The 22,021-nt window shown below is 39.9% G+C and overlaps 1 protein-coding gene across 1 annotated transcript in view; it reads left to right on the top strand.

Annotated features, from left to right (window-relative positions):
• The first annotated feature begins 413 nt into the window (after positions 1–413).
• LRRC56 (leucine rich repeat containing 56) overlaps positions 414–22,021 on the top strand; it is a 93,771-nt gene continuing 72,163 nt past the window's right edge. The window contains exons 1-3 of the mRNA XM_053689289.1: positions 414–557; positions 1,221–1,308; positions 19,577–19,637. Coding sequence (XP_053545264.1) covers positions 414–557; positions 1,221–1,308; positions 19,577–19,637 — 293 coding nt within the window. The remainder of the gene's footprint in view (positions 558–1,220; positions 1,309–19,576; positions 19,638–22,021) is intronic.

Here is a 22,021-nt window from a genome sequence, read left to right on the forward strand (position 1 = left end):
TGTGCTAACTCTTAAATAACTCATCGAGCATGAACACAATGTTATCTATATGGCCCAGATGAACTAGCAGTCTCCCGTTGTGAAAAGCAAATAAAAAAGCATGTGATAAGAGGCTGTCTATAGTGGCTTAGAAACAGGCAGAAATTTAGAGGTTTAAAGGTTATAAAGTATATTAATATAACAATGTTGGTTGTGCAAAGCTGGGGGAATGGCTAGTAAAGGCATTATCCATCTTTTTAAACAATAACAATTTTAGTGTAAACAATAATAATTTTAGTGGTAACAGGATGATTATGTGGCATAAAATAGACATAAAATACATTTTATCTGTTTACTTGTGATGTGAAAATCTGTTCTTGCTGATGAGAGATCAAAACCTGTAGTTTTCTAATTTATTTTCAGAATTGTCCCACATGGCACAAATGGTAGATGCTCGACCTGGCACAGCCAGTGTCCGGGTAACAGATTTTGGTTGGCAAGGGTTGCTAAATCCTAATCCAATCAACAAGGAAGAAGATGAATGTCTTGTGGATGAATATCTCTCTCCAGCTAAACTGGTAAGATCTAGTAAAACTAACGTCCAGAATAAAACTGGTCCTCTATTGCATAAAACACATATCATAAAAAATATGCATAAAAATGTGACAGGTTACTCAACATTTTTCTCCTCTTTAATTTGTTCACAATTATCCTGTTTACCTGCTGGAGTATAATAAATTGTTTACAAGTATTTCCTTTGCCCTTATATTGGCATTTGAAATAGTTAATTTAGCCTGTGGTATCACCACATATTTTAAAAGTTTCTGGCCTTAGGTCCAAGTTATGTGTAAACACAGCCAGCAGAAGAAATTACACTCTCAGTGGGGTATAGAAGAGATAGGTAATAAAATATGAATTCTCTCCAAGTATTGGACTTTGGTTTATTGACAGATATAAGATAAAGAAGCATATGTGTGCACACAATGTGCTAAAGTATTGAGATCTGATTATACCTACACGCTCAACCCATTTTATTAGGTTGTGGCTATAAAACACAAAATCAGCTATTTCATATACACAAATAAACCTTAAAAAGCATATTGTCATACCAAAAAAAAGTAATTAGAAACACATTAAAGAAAAACCTATTTTGCAGTATATTGTCCCCTTAATGGGTCAAATGAAGTATTTTTCTATATTGAACCATTGCTCATTGTTTTTTAATGTCTTCCTTCCTGTAGCAAATACTCACTGGAGTGGAGGACCTTAGTGACGTTAAAGCTCTTCAAATGTGTGTGGATACCAGAGAGAACAGTCTGGGAAATTTTGGTGAGCAGCACTTTGTTAATGAAGGGCTTTACAGATACAGATAGGTAAGTTAGGGAGCGCTAAAAGCCCAAAAGTTAATGGAATAGATAACATTTGCAGACATTTATTTTCTAAAACAAAGAATTTTAATAAAACATAAAAATGAATAAAATATGTGTTTAATCTCTAATAGAGAACAGGATACATATAAATATAGGGACGTCTCCCTGTTAAAAGGAACATTAAAACCTTCATATATTCAAAACCTTCATAAGTTCTTAGCTAAGTTTGTAAAAAAAATACGTTGAGTAAAAAATCTCAGATTTAGCCCCTGTATATTTAACTCTAGCACAAAACCACCTTGCAAAAAAATAGATTACAGCACTCACACCTATGTCGCCTGACACAATGTCTCAATGATAATTGATATGTGTCCCACGGACAATTCAGTTCTTTGAGTAGTATCCACAATCTGGATGTATTCAGGTGATTGTATTGAGATTGGATGTATTCAGATTGAGCTCGCATTCTATTGGCTGATCGGAACAGCCAATAGAATGCGATCTCAATCTGATTGGCTGATTGGATCAGCCAATCGGATTGAACTTGAATCTGATTGGCTGATTCCATCAGCCAATCAGAATTTTCCTACCTTAATTCCGATTGGCTAATAGAATCCTATCAGCCAATCGCAATTCGAGGGACGCCATCTTGGATGACGTCCCTTAAAGGAACCGTCATTCGTCGGGAAGTCGTCGGTGAAGATGGATGGATCCGCACTGGAGGTCTTGAAGATCAGCCGGTCGTCATCGGATTGAAGAACATAGAAGTTGCGGCTTGGATGAAGATGTTTACCGGTCCGGATGTCCTCTTCTGCCCGCTTGGATCAAGACTTCAGCCGGAGGATGGACGTCACTCTTCAGCCCCCGCTTGGGCTTGGATCAAGATTTCGGAGGCTTGGATCAAGACTTCGGTGGACGGATCGGTGAACCTGGCATGGTGAAGATAAGGTAGGAAGATCTTCAGGGGCTTAGTGTTAGGTTTATTTAAGGGGGGTTTGGGTTAGATTAGGGGTATGTGGGTGGTGGGTTGTAATGTTGGGGGGGGTATTGTATGTTTTTTTTACAGGCAAAAGAGCTGAATTCTTTGGGGCATGCCCGCAAAGGGCCCTTTTCAGGGCTGGTAAGGTAAAAGAGCTTTGAACTTTTTTAATTTAGAATAGGGTAGGGCATTTTTTTATTTTGGGGGTCTTTGTTATTTTATTAGGGGGCTTAGAGTAGGTGTAATTAGTTTAAAATTGTTGTAATATTTTTCTAATGTTTTTAAATATTTTTTTATTTTTTGTACTTTAGTTATTTTATTTAATTGTATTTATTTGTAGGTATTGTATTTAATTAATTTATTGATAGTGTAGTGTTAGGTTTAATTCTAGATAATTGTAGGTATTGTATTTAATTAATTTATTGATAGTGTAGTGTTAGGTTTAATTGTAATTTAGGTTAGGATTTATTTTACAGGTAATTTTGTAATTATTTTAACTAGGTAACTATTAAATAGTTATTAACTATTTAATAGCTATTGTACCTGGTTAATATAATTACAAAGTTGCCTGTAAAATAAATATTAATCCTAAAATAGCTACAATATAATTATAATTTATATTGTAGCTATATTAGGGTTTATTTTACAGGTAAGTATTTCATTTTAAATAGGAATAATTTATTTAATAATAGTTAATTTATTTCGTTAGATTTAAATTATATTTAAGTTAGGGGGGTGTTAGGGTTAGAGTTAGACTTAGCTTTAGGGGTTAATACATTTATTATAGTAGCGGTGTGGTCCGGTCGGCAGATTAGGGGTTAATTATTGTAGGTAGGTGGAGGCGACGTTGGGGGCGGCAGATTAGGGGTTAATAAATATAACATAGGGGTTGACTGTGTTAGGGGCAGCAGATTAGGGGTACATAGGGATAATATAGGTTGCGGCGGTGTACGGAGCGGCAGATTAGGGGTTAAAAAAATATGCAGGTGTCAGCGATAGCGGGGGCGGCAGATTAGGGGTTAATAAATATAATATAGGGGTCGGCGATGTTAGGGGCAGCAGATTAGGGGTACATAGGGATAACGTAGCTGGCGGCGGTGTACGGAGCGGCAGATTAGGGGTTAAAACATTTTAATAGAGTGGCAGCGATGTGGGGGGACCTCAGTTTAGGGGTACATAGGTAGTTTATGGGTGTTAGTGTACTTTAGAGCACAGTAGTTAAGAGCTTTATAAACCGGCGTTAGCCCATAAAGCTCTTAACTACTGACTTTTTTCTGTGGCTGGAGTTTTGTCGTTAGATTTCTAACGCTCACTTCAGCCAAGACTCTAAATACCGGCGTTAGAAAGATCCCATTGAAAAGATAGGATACGCAAATGGCGTAGGGGGATCTGCGGTATGGAAAAGTCGCGGCTGCAAAGTGAGCGTTAGACCCTTTCCTGACTGACTCCAAATACCAGCGGGCGGTAAAAAACAGCGTTAGGAACCTCTAACGCTGGTTTTGACGGCTACCGCCCAACTCTAAGTCTAGACCATAGTTAATTACTAATATATTAATGTCAAATCTTGACATAACCTTATTTAATATTCTAATCTCAGAATAATATATATATTCCATGTGTTATATTTATTCATATATCCCATTTTTATAAAGGATAGATGGTTAGTTGATATCTCATCTTAATTTGATCGCTCAAAATATAGACCTAATTATTCCATATAATAATGGGATGCTGAAAACATTTTAGATATATAAATTATGAATTGTTTATAGTTTCTTATTCGTTAATGTAAATAGTTGACAGACTGACATTATTTAGAGGTATGCCCTAATCGTGACTCTCAAAGAAATTAAGTGGATTATAGAACTATGAAATCATGACGTAAGGAAGGGGGATATATCCAATTCTGAGTTTAGACCAGAAGGAAACAAGGTTTGCATGTTATAGATTAATTCAGCTTCTTTTTTTAAAAGTTTTGATTCAAAATTTCCCCCTCTCCAATCTGGTTTAACCTTTTTTTATGCCCCAAAATGAGAAGTCTTTCAGATTGTTATTATGTTTTTCCCTGAAGTATGTATATAAGTGTGTTTTGAGATTGCCTCTATCATTACATGACAGATGTTCCCGTATGCGTTCTCTTATCGTTCTCGTGGTCTCTCATATATATTGCTTGTTACAGGAGCATTGTATAATGTAAATGACACCTTTATCTTGGCATCTGATTGTTTCTTTAATTTGATATATGTATCCATTTTGGCTGGACTCATTTTTTTTGAGATTACTACTTGTTACAGAAGCATTAGTTATTTTGTTGTGAAGAGCTTATTTCCCAGCAGCAATGCCTGAACCAGCTAGCCAGCGCCTAAGAAGGGCTCCAAGAAAACCGTAACAAGTATCATTTCATAAAGAGTTAACTCTTTTTTTTTCAGCTTTTAGAAACTATTGTCTAATCACCTCTGGAGCCAGACTGCTAATTGATAAGATGAACTTGTAAACTTGTTATCTTAAGTACTGTAATCCTATTGTGGCCTGTCAAAGGACAGTGCTCTCTATCTAAATGTGTGATGGGGGATTTTGTGCTTCCCCCCCTCTCCCCCTGGGAGTGCCCTGTGTGCATGTAACCTTAATAAAAAGCAGGCTGGGCATCCCAGTCCTGAGTTCTTGTTTGACCCTCAATCGCAGCGTTGACTCGTTTTTGTGGGCAGAAGGGTATCCTAGCTGTACTGCAGCTAAGGGAGATTATTCTATATTTGCGAGACTCATATAGAATACTATGGAAAGCAGCTTCTCCCCTCTTTAGCAATAGGGATCCAGGCTACTAAGCGGTCCATCTCTCAGCGAGACTAAGGGTAACCGTAACATTTGGCGGCAGCGGCGGGATTTTCCTGGATTTCCTAGGAGAGGTACAGAACGGATGGAGAGCGCTTACGAAAAATTGAAGCGTACAACCCTAAAAGATTTACTTGAAAGCAGAGGGGGGTACGCCAGCAACCGGCCGAGGAGAGAGCTGATCGCAGAATTGACCGAACTGGATCAGAGCTTCACAATGGCGGAAACACCGACCACGATTAGTGACGAAAAAACCAGGATTGTTCGGGAAAGGCTCTCATTATACGGGCCGAACCCCTCCATGGAATTGGTACAGCAGTTGATGGCGGAGGCGGACGAGGATATACGAGAGACTCGAGCCCACGAACTCAACCTAGCGAACGCACACCGCAATGCTGAAGCCCCGCAGGTAATCATCCCTGTCGAAAATGCTGGGAGGCCCAAGATACCCTATGCGGCATTTCGACCCTTCCTAGAGAGCGAGACAGGGATTGATGAATATTTGGCGGACTTCGAAAGGCAATGTGCCCTGCACCAGATTCCCAACAGAGAGTGGCCCACGATATTGTCTGGGAAACTATCCGGGCGAGCCCTGGAAGCCTTTCGTACTCTGGGTGCTGAGGAAGTGACACAGTATGAGCTAGTTAAGGAGACACTGTTGCGACGGTACGCTGTAACTCCGGACACGTATCGCCGACAGTTTCGGGGCACGGAAAAGAAGCCTAACGATACCCATATGGAATGGGCGCACCGAATGCGGAGAGCGGCAAATCACTGGCTGAGCGGAAGTAAAGCGGTGACTGGGGAGGAAATTTTACAATTGTTTCTCTTAGAACATTTTTATAATGGCATGGAACAGCAAGGGAAGGAATGGCTGCGAGACAGGCGGCCTTCTACCTTAGAAGAAGCAGCCAAATTGGCCGATGAACATTATGACTCCCGTCTTCACGAACCCATGAACTACCGAGCTCCAGCACGGGTCGAACCCAGAGAGGTTTACCGTGCACCCCCTCGTGCTGAATTCCGAGCCCCGGTGCCCACAGGGCCCGTCCGACACTCAGGACCACCCAATAACAGCTCTGAGCGTCCCAGACCGACTTGCCACCGATGCAAGCAACCAGGGCATTTCATGGCTAGCTGCCCCCTTAATACGCACCAGACACCCAGGAATTACAATTACCCCTCTGGGTCCTATCGTCCGGCCCGGGCCCTCTGTGTTAACCAAGAGGCCCCTATGGAGGGATATGTGGGGCCGCTTCACGAGGCAGACCCTGTATATGCTGCCTCAGATAACCGCCAGCACCATCGGCAGAGGGTATGGCTCGAGGGGCGATCTACCGAGGGATTGCGAGACACAGGGGCTACTATCACGCTGGTACAGAGTCATTTGGTGCCAGAGCACAAGCGATCCGGACAGACTGTGGCCGTTAGAGTGGCGGGGGGGGATGTGTACAAAATTCCAACAGCTAAAGTGCATCTTGATTGGGGAGCGGGAAAGGGGGCTGTGAACGTGGGCCTAATGGATAATTTACCTGCCGAAGTACTGCTGGGCAACGATTTGGGCCCCATGACTTCTGCCTATGCTCCAGTATGCAACAACGAGGCGGACCCAGTGACTACACGGGCCCAAGCCCGGACGGAGCGAGAGCTCTCACCAGTGCGGGAGACACAGGTAAGACCTACCCCGACCTTGCCTGACAGGTTAGGCCCCATACCCTGGGACACCCCAGATGCTTTCGAGGCAGAGTCTAAGACTGACCCGACCTTACAAAAGTACCGGGAACGAGCAGAGACCGGAGGGGGCGGTGCAGATAACGAAACATTCTTATGGGAAAAAGGGAAACTATACCGCTGGACAGAGAAAAGGGGACAGCGTAGGCGACAGCTGGTAGTGCCCCACAAATACCGTCAAGAAATCCTCAAAATAGGCCACGACATCCCCTTAGCAGGCCACCTAGCCGTTACCCGTACCCTACACCGCATTACTCACACGTTCTTTTGGCCAGGGGTGCACGCTGACGTTAGAACTTACTGTAACACCTGCGATGTGTGTCAACGAGTAGGAAGGCGAGGCGATCACCCTAAAGCCCAGCTAGTAAATATGCCCATTGTAGAGGAACCCTTCAGCCGGGTTGCTATTGACCTAGTGGGACCACTGGCTACCCCTAGTCCCTCCGGTAAGCGATACATTCTTACCGTAGTGGACTACGCTACCAGGTACCCAGAGGCTGTCGCCCTATCCAACATACAAGCGGATACGGTAGCGAATGCACTAGTACAGGTGTTCTCCCGGGTAGGATTTCCAAAAGAAATCCTATCCGACCGAGGCACCCAATTTACGGCTGAATTGACCCAACAACTCTGGCAGGTTTGCAAAATTAAGTCCCTCCTGAGCTCCCCATACCACCCCCAGACGAACGGGCTGTGTGAGAGGTTCAATGGGACCCTCAAGCAAATGCTCAAGACGTTCACTCAGGAATACCGAGACTGGGAACGCTTCCTGCCGCACCTCCTATTTGCTTATCGGGAGGTGCCCCAGGAAACGACAGGGTTCTCTCCCTTCGAGTTGCTCTACGGAAGAAAGGTACGGGGACCCCTAAACCTGATCCGGGAGCACTGGGAGGGAGAGATGGAGGCTGACGGTGTCCCAATTGTGCCATACGTGCTGGAACTCAGGGACCGAATGGAGCAATTAGCCAAATCCGTGCGGGCTAATCTCCAGTTGGCCCAGAGAAGACAGAAAGTATGGTACGATCGGGGGGCCCGAAAGAGAATCTTCACCATAGGACAAAAGGTGTTAGTACTTAAGCCGGTGAAGACAGACAAATTGCAGGCGTCCTGGCAGGGTCCCTACCAGATCGTAGAGAAAAGGGGAGACACCACTTATGTGATAGCTAGCTGCCACGACAACAATCTTAGAAAGACATTCCATGTAAACATGCTCAAGGAATATTTTGAGCGACCAGAGAACGTGACGGCCGTATGTTGTTCCCCTCAGGAAGACCCCGACAGTTTACCCATTCCAGACCTATTAGAAAAGAGCCTCCCCACAGGTATAGTGGCGCAGGTTCAGATAGGGGACCGACTTAGCCCCACTGAAAGGGAGCAGCTCAACCAACTCCTCCAGTCCAAACACCTCACCTTCTCCCCGAAGCCAGGGTACACTACTTTAACCACCCACCAGGTAGATACTCCGGGACAAGCTCCCTTGCGCCAGGCTCCGTACCGAATCCCCGAAGCAGTTAGGACAGGAATGAAGAAGGAGATCGATGAGATGCTCCAGCTCAGGGTAATTGAGCCCTCCGATAGTCCCTGGGCCTCCCCAGTTGTCTTGGTGCCCAAGAAAGATGGGACCACCCGGTTCTGCGTAGACTATCGGAGGCTCAATGAAAAGACCGTGACGGACGCTTACCCTATGCCCAGGGTAGACGAGCTACTCGATCGTATAGCCAGGGGAAATTACCTGACCACTATTGACCTCTGCAAAGGTTACTGGCAGATTCCCCTGGCCCCGGAGGCTATCCCCAAGTCGGCATTCGTCACTCCATTCGGCTTATATCAGTTTAGGGTAATGCCGTTTGGGATGAAGAATGCCCCAGCTACATCCCAGCGCTTGGTGGATAGGCTCCTGGATGGCTTCCAGAGTTTTGCTTGCGCCTACCTGGACGACATAGCGATCCACAGTGAGTCCTGGGAGGACCACTTAGCTCATGTGGGAATGGTTCTGGATCAGATCCGGGCTGCTGGCCTGACTCTGAAGCCAGAAAAATGCCACTTTGGGATGGCCGAGGTACAGTACCTGGGTCACCGGGTGGGGTGTGGAAAGCAGCGACCAGAGCCGGCCAAAATAGAAGCTGTCACCAATTGGCCCACCCCCATCACTAAGACTCAGGTCCTAGCCTTCCTGGGCACGGCAGGGTACTATAGACGGTTTGTACCAGACTACAGCACACTTGCCAAACCCCTGACTGACTTGACCAAAAAGAACTTACCTCGACAGGTCCTGTGGTCTCCCCACTGTGAAACGGCTTTCCAGGCTCTCAAAAATGCTCTAATTAATGCTCCTGTCTTGGCGGCCCCAGCCCTTAACAAACGTTTTATCGTCCATACAGATGCTTCCATGTTCGGGCTGGGAGCCGTCCTCAGCCAAGTAGGCGAAGATGGAGGGGAGCATCCAGTTGCCTACATCAGCCGGAAGCTCCTGCCCCGCGAAGTCAGCTATGCAGCGGTCGAAAAGGAGTGTTTGGCTTTGGTGTGGGCATTAAAGAAATTGACTCCCTATTTATATGGTCAGGAGTTCACTCTGGTCACCGACCATAACCCGTTGGTGTGGCTGAACCGGGTCTCTGGAGATAACGGCAGGCTATTACGTTGGAGCTTATCGTTGCAACCCTTCAATTTCACCATTACTTACAGACCTGGGAAACAGAATGGCAACGCCGATGGGTTGTCCAGACAAACCGACCTCAGCCCCGCATAACCAGTGGTCTGGACAGCCTTAGTCTGCCCCGAAAAGGGGTCAGACCGTGTCTGCCAGAGTGTTCCACAGAAAGGGAGCACTGTTACAGAAGCATTAGTTATTTTGTTGTGAAGAGCTTATTTCCCAGCAGCAATGCCTGAACCAGCTAGCCAGCGCCTAAGAAGGGCTCCAAGAAAACCGTAACAAGTATCATTTCATAAAGAGTTAACTCTTTTTTTTTCAGCTTTTAGAAACTATTGTCTAATCACCTCTGGAGCCAGACTGCTAATTGATAAGATGAACTTGTAAACTTGTTATCTTAAGTACTGTAATCCTATTGTGGCCTGTCAAAGGACAGTGCTCTCTATCTAAATGTGTGATGGGGGATTTTGTGCTTCCCCCCCCTCTCCCCCTGGGAGTGCCCTGTGTGCATGTAACCTTAATAAAAAGCAGGCTGGGCATCCCAGTCCTGAGTTCTTGTTTGACCCTCAATCGCAGCGTTGACTCGTTTTTGTGGGCAGAAGGGTATCCTAGCTGTACTGCAGCTAAGGGAGATTATTCTATATTTGCGAGACTCATATAGAATACTATGGAAAGCAGCTTCTCCCCTCTTTAGCAATAGGGATCCAGGCTACTAAGCGGTCCATCTCTCAGCGAGACTAAGGGTAACCGTAACACTACTATATCTACAGGACCTGCAACCAAAGCAAGGGAAGAAACCTGTAGGTATTTTTCTCATCAGGTCTTTTTCTAATATTTGTTTATTTTGAGCTTGAAGTTCGCTGGGGGCTAGTATGCTTTTTTAATTTTTCGCTTTTTTATATATAATTCTAGGGTTATCTGGCAATTGTTCACCTATTATTGGGTCTGTTTGTAATATATGCCAGTGTTTTCTGAGTATTTTGTGTAGTAAAAGGTGATCACAGTTGTAGTCTGTAATCAATGCAACATTGATTTTGTCTTCCATTTTGTTTTTGTCTATCTTTTTTGTGTTATATTTTTAATATATCCTTTCTCTCCTTGGTATCTACCTGTAATTTTGCTTTTTTGAAGGCCTCTGGATTGTAACCTCTCTCTGCAAATTTGTTTTCTAGAATTTCTATCTGTTTCATATAATCGGACATTTTTTAACAATTGCGCTTTATCCTTAAGCATTGTCCTTTGGGATATTATATTTCCATTTCTTCCAATGGCAACTCTTGTAGTGTATTAAGTTGTTCGCATCAACTTTTTTGAAATGCGTTCTAGTTGTTATATCCTGCTCTACTATTTCTATATCGAGGTCTAGAAAAGTGAGTTGAGTTTTACTTATTGTATGAGTGAAACTGATACGTATATTATTGTTATTCATGTCTGAGATGAATTCTTTGAGTTCTAAATCTGTACCTTTCCATATTAGAATGATGTCGTCTATATATCTTTTGTATAGCACGAGATTCGCGCCGTCTATGCGTGGGTAGAAATTCTTCCTCCCATTTACCTAAAAATAGGTTGGCATAGCTTGGCGCGAATCTCGTGCCCATTGCGGTACCTCTTGTTTGTAGGAAGAATTTTCCATTGAAAGAAAAGTAATTTTGATTTAATATGAAATCAATTCCATTCAAAATAAATTCCTTTTGTTTTGGATCTAATGTATTCTCTTTTGTCATGTAGTGATTTGCTGCTTCTAATCCTAGTGAGTGTTGTATACTAGTGTATAAAGATGATACATCACAAGTTCCCATTATGTAGTTCTCTTCCCAGTTCAGAGAATTCAGGCATTGTAATATATCTGTTGTGTCTTTTAAATAGGAAGGTAATGTTTTTACATAATGTTGCAGAAAATTATCTATGTATTGTGAAAGATTACTTGTAATTGATCCTAAACCTGATATTATAGGCCTGCCTGGGGGATTGATTAGGTCTTTGTGAATTTTAGGCAGGTAATAGAAGATTGGGATCTTCAGAAATTTAGGGCAAAGAAAATCATATTCTTTCTTGTTTAATACTTCTTGTGTGGCTGCAATATCCAACAAATTTGTCAGTCTTAATAAAAATTTCTTTGTTGGGTCTAATCTTATTTCTTCATATGTGTCTTTATCTTGTAGTAATCTATTCACTTCTGTTATGTATTTCGCTGTGTCGAGAATCACTACTCCCCCGCCCTTATCTGCCGCTTTTATAGTTATATCCTTATTATTTTGTAGATTTTTAATGGTATCATTTTCTTTTTTAGTTAAATTTCTTGGTGTGTACTTATTTTGTTTTGTTTTTGATATATCCTTCTGGACTAATTTTTCAAAAAGTTCCAGATTCCTTCCCTTTTCATTGGAAGGATAGAATTTGGATTTTAATTTGAAATCTGTGTGTTTTATCTTTGGGGTCGTGGTGTTCTGATTGGTGGCACCTGTTTGTTGGATAAAGTTCCTTTCTATTGGATTCTTGAGGAAAAATCGTTTCAAAGTCAACTTTCTGATATATTGTCCTATGTGTATATGCGTATTGAATTTATTGAGTCTTGTTGTGGGGGCGAAACTTAGCCCTAATTTCAGTACCTTTTCCTCTTCTTTTGAGAGTGCTTTCTCACTTAGATTAAATATACCTATAGATGTATCTATTTTGTTCTCTTTGTGTTTTTTATTTGTGTTTGTTCTCCCTCCTATTGTTCCTCTCTGTTTCTCTTTCTTAGTTGAGGAACATGTAGTGTTTGTTGCGTTTTTGGTATTTCTAATTTCTGTAGGCTCCCCCCTAAAAAATTATCACTGCTTGTTGATGGTTGGGTGTCAATATCTAGCCCTTCATATCTATTCTTAGTTTCTATTTTTCAATCTTGACTTGTATTCTTTTATATGTGCCTTTCTTATATGTTTCACCATTGAATTTTTTATTTTTACTAGGGTGATGATCCCTGAATCTTTCTCTATCTGTTTCCCAGTGATTAGTGTTATTTCTGTTGTGATACGTGTTATTTTCACCTCTTTGTGCATTTTTCCATGTGTTTCTTCTATATTCATCTCTATCATTTCTCTCTTTATACGTGTAGTTATCTTCTTCATACCAACCCCTGTGTGTATTTCTATCATATCGTGCATCCCCGTCGAAGGGCTTTAAATACCTTCAAAAGTATATGGGACAAATTTTACAACAACAATAAAACTATAACATTTTATTTAGAAAAAAATAAATAATGTTTTATAAAAATATATAGAATGGTATCAGATTAAAAAGGAGAAATATAAAAAAAAATTGTAACTAATTTTAAACAAATGAATTTATTAAAACACTGGATTTGTGTTACTTTATATAGTATGTGTTTTTGGATATAGAACAGAAAGCTACAACCATATTGGGCCCCATGTAGTAAAAGGCATCTGGACACAGTTCTCAACTTGAGAACCTGTCCGCACGGCTTCGCGAGTGTGTAAAGCTTCCCCCCTCCCTCTGTCAACCAATCGCACAAGAGAATGGCCTGTCAATAGCCCAAGTGAGCATGTTCGAGGTGATTTCTCTCCACCAACTGTGCAGTGGAGGAGACTGAAAGAAGCTGCAATCTAATAACCGCTGATTCTTAATCTTAAGTGTAGTGGGTAGTGATATTATCACCTGTTCCTACATTTCTAATTTAAATCTATTCCCTCTTATCCCAGGTTAGAGCTCCAAACATGTTAAAAGTGTCTGTCTTTAATATTTAGGATTATTGGGTCCTTGGAGGTGTTGCAGGAATGATTGACAGTGATTCAGCAATCCCATCATTCCCAGCAGTTGGTGTGACATAAGATTAAAATGGAAATATATTTAAATTGCTAACGTAGCTATTTATTTTCTTTCTTCTGTTTAAAAAGAGGGAATTCAAAAGTTTATGATATTACTTTTTTCTATTTATTTTGAAAAGTTGTATTTCAAATGTGAATAAACCAACATTTTCTGTGGGAGTGGTACTTGATAGCGAACAATTTCCCTTTAAAGGGATATTAAAGTCATTTGTATATATGCATGGTGTATATTACCAGTCAGTCACTGCATTGCAAAATATCTACATTCAAATGAAAATGTTTTTAAATAGTATACTGTGATTTTATTAGGAGCATCTACATTATTTAACAAACCATTAATATCTTCTTGTCTATAGCAATTTAGGCACTTACATTCGCCTAGATTACAAGTTTTGCGTTAACAGGGGTGCGGTGCTAACGAGCAGTTTATGCTCACCGCTCACTTACAGACAGCGCTGGTATTACAGGTTTTTACAAACCCGGTGTTAACCGCAAAAAAGTGAGCGTAGAGCAAAATTTAGGTCCACATCTCACCTCAATACCAGCGCTGCTTACGTTAGCGGTGAGCCGGCTAAACGTGCTCGTGCACTATTTCCCCATAGGAATCAATGGGGGAGAGCCGGGTGAAAAAAAAACTTAACACCTGCAAAAAAGCAGCGTAAAGCTCCTAACGCAGCCCCATTGATTCCTATGGGGAAAATACATTTATGTCTACACCTAACACCCTAACATGTACCCCGAGTCTAAACACCCCTAATATTACATGTATTAACCCCTAATCTGCCACCCCCGACATCGCAGACACCTGCATTATATTATTAACCCCTAATCTGCCGCTCCGGACACCGCCGCCACCTACATTATACTTATGAACCCCTAATCTGCTGCCCCCAACATCGCCAACACCTACATTATATTTATTAACCCCTAATATGCCGCCCCCAATGTCGCTGCAACCTAACTACATTTATTAACCCCTAATCTGCCGCCCCCAACATCGCCACCACTATAATAAACATATTAACCCCTAAACCTAAGTCTAACCCTAACCCCCCCCCTTAACTTAAATATAATTTAAATAAATCTAAATAAAATTACTACAATTAACTAAATAATTCCTATTTAACCTAAATACTTACCTATAAAATAAACCCTAAGCTTGCTACAATATAACTAATAGTTACATTGTAGCTAGCTTAGGGTTTATTTTTATTTTACAGGCAACTTAGTATTTATTTTAACTAGGTACAATAGTTATTAAATAGTTATTAACTATTTAAGAACTACCTAGTTAAAATAAAGACAAATTTACCTGTAAAATAAAACCTAACCTAAGTTACAATTACACCTAACACTATACTACAATTAAATTAATTACCTAAATTAAATACAATTAATTACAATTAAATAAAATTATCTAAAGTACAAAAAAGCAAAACACTAAATTACAGAAAATAATAAAGAAATTACAAGATTTTTAAACTGATTACACCTAATCTAATCCCCCTAACAAAATAAAAAAAGCCCCCCCAAAATAAAAAAAAGCCCTACTCTACACTAAATTACAAATAGCCCTTAAAAGGGCCTTTTGCGGGGCATTGCCCCAAAGTAATCAGCTCTTTTACCTGAAAAAAAATGACAAGCCCCCCCAACATTAAAAACCACCACCCACACAACCAACCCTACTTTAAAACCCACCCAATCACCCCTTAAAATAACCTAACACTAACCCCCTGAAGATCACCTTACCAGGAGACATCTTCACCCAACCGGGCCAAAGTCCTCAACGAAGCCGGGAGAAGTCTTCATCCAAGAGGAGCGAAGTGGTCCTCCAGACGGGCAGATGTCTTCATCCAGACGGCATCTTCTATCTTCATCCATCTGGCGCGGAGCGGGTCCATCTTCAAGACATCCGACACGGAGCTTCCTCTTCAAACGACGGCTAAACACAGAATGAAGGCTCCTTTAAATGACGTCATCCAAGATGGCGTCCCTTCAATTCCGATTGGCTGATAGAATTCTATCAGCCAATCGGAATTAAGGTAGAAAAAATCCTATTGGCTGATACAATCAGCCAATAGGATTGAACTGGCATTCTATTGGCTGATTGGAACAGCCAATAGAATGCCAGCTCAATTGTATTGTAAAATAAATACAAAGTTGCCTGTAAAATAAAAATAAACCCTAAGCTAGCTACAATGTAACTATTAGTTATATTGTAGCTAGCTTAGGGTTTATTTTACAGGTAAGTATTTTGTTTTAAATAGGAATAATTTAGTTAATGATAGTAATTTTATTTAGATTTATTTAAATTATATTTAAGGCAGGGGGTGTTAGGGTTAGACTTAGATTTAGGGGTTAATAACTTTAATATAGTGATGGCGACGTTGGGGGCGGCAGATAAGGGGGTAAATAAATGTAGGTAGGTGTCGGTGATGATAGGGACGGCAGATTAGGAGTTAATAATATTTAACTAATGTTTGCAATGCAGGAGTGTGCCGGTTTAGGGGTAAATATATTTATTATAGTGGCGGCGATGTCCGGTTCGGCAGATAAGGGGTTACAATATTTATTTTAGTGTTTGCAATGTGGGGGGGGCCTCGGTTTAGGGGTTAATAGGTAAATTATGGGTGTTAGTGTACTTTTTAGCACTTTAGTTAAGAGTTTTATGCTACGGCGTTGTAGTGTAAAACTCATAACTACTGACTTTAAAATGCGGTACCAGGCTTGACAGGGGAGGGTCTACCACTCACTTTTTGGAAGACTCGTAATACCGGCGCTATTCAAGTCCCATTGAAAATATAGGATACGCAATTGACGTAAGTGGATTTGCGGTATTTCCGAGTCTGGCCAAAAAAGTTAGTGTATATATATATACTAAATATATATATATACATATATACTGTATATCTGTATACATGTGTATTTATGTGTATAAATGCATATACATCCATATACATATTTAGATCTTTCTATCTATCATCTATCTATCTATAAACACATAGCCCTTTCCAGTCAAATACCTTGTCATATATCATATACCTTTTAACCCATATCAAACTTTTTTTTATATTTCTATGAAATTTTTTTATCAAAAAGAGTATATTTGAGTGTCAAAGTTTATTTTAATGTATTTATGACTAGACTGTCCCTTACACTTTACGCAAGGTCTTCAGTTGCATGAATCCATTGTGTGCAAATTTTGTTTGTGCTCAAGCGTATCCCTTAACTTTCAACTTTTAATATACACGCAAGTTAGTAAGTTTGCAATTTTGCTTATCATGTCCCGCACTAACAATGGCGTACCACTTAATCTAGCACTTTATGGCGAAATTTGAGTTTAATGTCCATCGCAAACATTATAATAAAAATATTAACCCCTAATCTGCCGCTCCGGACATCGCCGCCACTATAATAAACATATTAACCCCTCAACCGCCGCACTCAGGCATCACAAACACTAGTTAAATATTATTAACCCCTAATCTGCTGTCCCTAACATCGCCGCAACCTGCATTACTGTTATTAACCCCTAATCTGCCGCCCCAACGTTGCCGCCACTATACTAAAGTTATGAACCCCTAAACCTAACCCTAAATCTAACCCTAACACCCCCTAATTTAATATAATTAAAATAACACAAATTAAAAATTCCTATCATTAACTAAATAATTCCTATTTAAAACTAAATACTTACCTATAAAATAAACCCTACGCTAGCTACAATATAACTAATAGCTACATTGTAGCTATCTTAGGTTTTATTTTTATTTCACAGGTAAGTTTGTATTTATTTTAACTAGGTAGACTAGTTAGTAAATAGTTATTAACTATTTAATAACTACCTAGCTAAAATAAATACAAATTTACCTGTAAAATAAAACCTAACCTGTCTTACACTAACACCTAACCTTACACTACAATTACATATATTACATTAATTAAATACAATTAACTAAATTACAAAAAACCCCACTAAATTACACAAAATAAAAAATAAATTATCATATAATTAAACTAATTACACCTAATCTAATAGCCCTATCAAAATAAAAAAAAACCCTAGCCTAAACTAAACTACCAATAGCCCTTAAAAGGGCCTTTTGCGGGGCATTGCCCCAAAGAAATAAGCTCTTTTACCTGTAAAAAAAAATACAAACAACACCCCCAACAGTAAAACCCACCACCCACACAACCAACCCCCCAAATAAAATCCTAACTAAAAAACCTAAGCTCCCCATTGCCCTGAAATGGACATTTGTATGGTCATTGCCCTTAAAAGGGCATTTAGCTCTTTTTCTGCCCAAACCCTAATCTAAAAATAAAACGCACCCAATAAATCCTTAAAAAACCTAACACTAACCCCCAAAGATCCATTTACAATTTTTGAAGACCGGACATCCATCCTCAACGAAGCCGGGAGAAGTCCTCATCGATGCCGGGAGAAGTCTTCATCCAAGCAGCAAGAAGTGGTCCCCTAGATGGGCAGAATTCTTCATCCAGACGGCATCTGTTCCAATCAGCTCATCGAAATTCAAGGGACGCCATCTTGGATGACGTCATTTAAAGGAACCTTTATTCTTCAAGAAGACGTCGATTGAAGAGGATGCTCCGCGCCAGATGTCTTGAAGATGGAGTCGCTCTGCGCCGGATGGATGAAGATAGAAGATGCCGTCTGGATGAAGACTTCTGCCCATATGGAGGACCACTTCTTGCTGCTTGGATGAAGACTTCTCCCGGCTTCGATGAGGACTTCTCCCGGCTTTGTTGAGGATGGATGTCCGATCTTCAAAAACTGTAAGTGGATCTTCGGGGGTTAGTGTTAGGTTTTTTTTAAGGGTTTATTTGGTGGGTTTTATTTCTAGATTAGGGTTTGGGCAGAAAAATATCTAAATGCCCTTTTAAGGGCAATGCCCATACAAATGCCCTTTTCAGGACAATGGGGAGCTTAGGTTTTTTAGTTAGGATTCTATTTGGGGGGTTGGTTGTGTGGGTTGTGGGTTTTACTGTTGGGGGGGTTGTTTGTATTTTTTTTTTTACAGGTAAAAGCCCCGCAAAAGGCCCCTTTAAGGGCTATTGGTAGTTTAGTTTAGGCTAGGGTTTTTTTCTTATTTTGGGGGGCTTTGTTTATTTTGATAGGGCTATTAGATTAGGGTGTAATTAGTTTAAATATCTGATAATTTATTTTTTATTTTATGTAATTTAGTGTTTTGTTTTTTTTGTAATTTAGTTAATTGTATTTAATTAATGTAATTTATTTAATTTTAGTGTAAGGTTAGGTGTTGGTGTAAGACAGGTTAGGTTTTATTTTACAGGTAAATATGTATTTATTTTAACTAGGTAGTTAGTAAATAGTTAATAACTATCTACTAACTAGTCAACCTAGTTAAAATAAATACAAACTTGCCTGTGAAATAAAGATAAAACCTAACATAGCTACAATGTAACTATTAGTTATATTGTAGCTAGCTTAGGGTTTATTTTACAGGTAAGTATTTAGTTTTAAATAGGAATTATTTAGTTATTAATAGTAGGTTTTATTTAGATTTATTTTAATTACATTAAAATTAGTGGGTGTTAGGGTTAGGTTTAGGGGTTAATACCTTTAGTATAGTGGCGGCAACGTTGGGGGCGGCAAATTAGGGGTTAATAAGTGTAATGTAGGTGGTGGCGATGTCGGGGGTGGCAGATTAGGGGTTAATAAGTATAATGTAGGTGTCAGCGATGTCGGGGGCAGCAGATTAGGTGTGTTTAGACTCGGGGTTTATGTTAGGGTGTTAGGTGTAAACATAAATTTAGTTTCCCCATAGGAATCAATAGGGCTGCGTTACGTAGCTTTACGCTGCTTTATTGCAGGTGTTAGACTTTTTTTCAGCCGTCTCTCCCCATTGATGTCTATGGGGAAATCATGCACAAGCTCACCGCAGCGCTGGTATTGGAGTGCGGTATGGAGCTCAATTTTGCTCTACGCTCACTTAATGCCTGCTAACGCCGGGTTTCTGAAAACCTCACTTAATGCCTGCTAACGCAAAACTCGTAATCCAGCCAAATGTTTTTTAAATATAAAGCAATGTTACTACAATCCGATCACGTTCCATTTGTCTATATGTAAATTACATTTATAAAATAAAGTAACCTAGAGTGCTGAGATAGTTTTCAGTATACAAACTTTAAATACGTTAATATTGTTTTTCTTTGTATATCCTAGGTACGTACATGCCCAACCTAAGACAGCTGAAACTCAACAACAGTATAATAATGTCAATAAGGTAAGAGAACACCCATGTCAATGGCCAATGTATTAATAGATTTATTATTAAAAAGGAGATAAAACCTTCAGTTTTGTGAAATTACAAAACAAAAGGATTTGGGTGCCATGATTTTCAACCAATTTATGAATGAGGAGAAGCTGATACCTGTCTGTTTTTGACATTCAAATTGTAGAGCAAATTTTCTCTTTTCATTATATAAATTAGATCAAATGTTAACATTTCAACATTAAATCTAAGCTGAATTTTTTTTACACATTGATTTAAAGCAGTGTTTTTCAAAGTGTGAGCACTAGGGGGCGCTAGAGCATATAAGGATATACGCAGGATCAGTGCCACTTTTTATTATCCTATGGAAACCACAAGCAGCAGTTGACTTTGGCAAAATACAAAACATTTTTTAAGAGCCGACAAAGACACTTGCCATGTTGTGATGTAATAAGGCAAAGGACGGGATGTAGGTGGAAGAAAAGCTCTGAGGTCGAAATCGCTCAGACTCTGCGTTGCACTGGAATAACAAAGTGCAAATTGAAATGCGAGTGAGGCTCTTTTGGTTTTAGCGGAATCAGCTCCCCAAATTAAAACTAAAAATAAATATTACAATTTCCTTTACAGAGAAAAAAATTAAGTAACATCAATTATGGGGGGGGGGGGGGTCGCTGTAAATTTCTTCAGAGGTAAAGCCCACCAACTAAGACTTTGAAGACCCCTGATTTAAAATCTTGAAAAATCAACAGTGGAAGTAAATGTATATATTAGAAATCTTGAATGTTACATTTTATATATAAATATATTTGTTTGACAAACATAATCCATTTTCTTTAACCCCTTAATGACCACAACAGCACTTTTCCATTTTCTTTCCCTTAAGGACCAGGGCTATATTTACATTTTTGCGGTGTTTGTGTTTAGCTGTAATTTTCCTCTTACTCATTTACTGTACCCACACATATTATATAGCATTTTTCTCGCCATTAAATGGACTTTCTAAAAATACCATTATTTTCATCATATCTTATCATTTACTATAAAAAAAAATATAAAATATGAGGAAAAAATGGAAAAACCACACTTTTTCTAACTTTGACCCCCAAAATCTTACACATTTACAACCACCAAAAACACCCATGCTAAATAGTTTCTAAATTTTGTCCTGAGTTTAGAAATACCCAATGTTTACATGTTCTTTGCTTTTTTTCCAAGTTATAGGGCCATAAATACAAGTAGCAGTTTGCTATTTCCAAACCACTTTTTTTCAGAATTAGCGCTAGTTACATTGGGACACTGATATCTTTCAGGAATCCCTGAATATCCCTTGACATGTATATATATATTTTTAGAAGACATCCCAAAGTATTGATCTAGGCCCATTTTGATATATTTCATGCCACCAGTTCACCGCCAAATGCGATCAAATAAAAAATTGTTCACTTTTTCACAAATTTTTTCACAAACTTTAAGTTTCTCACTGAAATTATTTACAAACAACTTGTGCAATTATGGCAAAAATGGTTGTAAATGCGTCTCTGGGATCCCCTTTGTTCAGAAATAGCAGACTTATATGGCTTTGGCATTGCTTTATGGCAATTAGAAGGCCGCTAAATGCCACATGTGTATTATGCCTAGCAGTGAAGGGGTTAATTAGGGAGCATGTCGGGAGCTTGTAGGGTTAATTTTAGCTTTAGTGTAGTGTAGTAGACAACCCCAAGTATTGATCTAGGCCCATTTTGGTATATTTCATGCCACCATTTCACCGCCAAATGTGATCAAATTAAATAAAATGTTAAATTTTTCAAAATTTTAGGTTTCTCACTGAAATTGATTACAAAGAGCTTGTGCAATTATGGCACAAATGGTTGTAAATGCTTCTCTGGGATCCCCTTAGTTTAGAAATAGCAGGCATATATGGCTTTGGCGTTGCTTTTTGGTAATTAAAAGTCCGCTAAATGCCGCTGCGCATCACACGTGTATTATGGCTAGCAGTGAAGAGGTTAATTAGGTAGCTTGTAGGGAGCTTGCAGGGTTGATTTTAGCTTTAGTGTAGAGATCAGCCTCCCACCTGACACATTACACCCCCTGATCCCTCCCAAACAGCTCTCTTCCCTCCCCCACCCCACAATTGTCCCTGCCATCTTAAGTACTGGCAGAAAGTCTGCCAGTACTAAAATAAAAGCGATATTTTTTTATTTTTTATTTTTTTAAGCATATTTACATATGCTTCTGTGTAGGATCCCCCTTTAGCCCCCAACCTTCCTGATCCCCTCCAAACAGCTCTCTAACCCTCCCCCTCTAACTTATTGGGAGCCATCTTCTGTACTGGCAGCTGTCTGCCAGTACCCAGTTTACAATAAAATATATTTTTTTGTATTATTTTTTTTACTGTA

Source organism: Bombina bombina, chromosome 7 (genome assembly GCF_027579735.1).
Source record: "Bombina bombina isolate aBomBom1 chromosome 7, aBomBom1.pri, whole genome shotgun sequence".
NCBI lineage: Eukaryota > Metazoa > Chordata > Amphibia > Anura > Bombinatoridae > Bombina > Bombina bombina.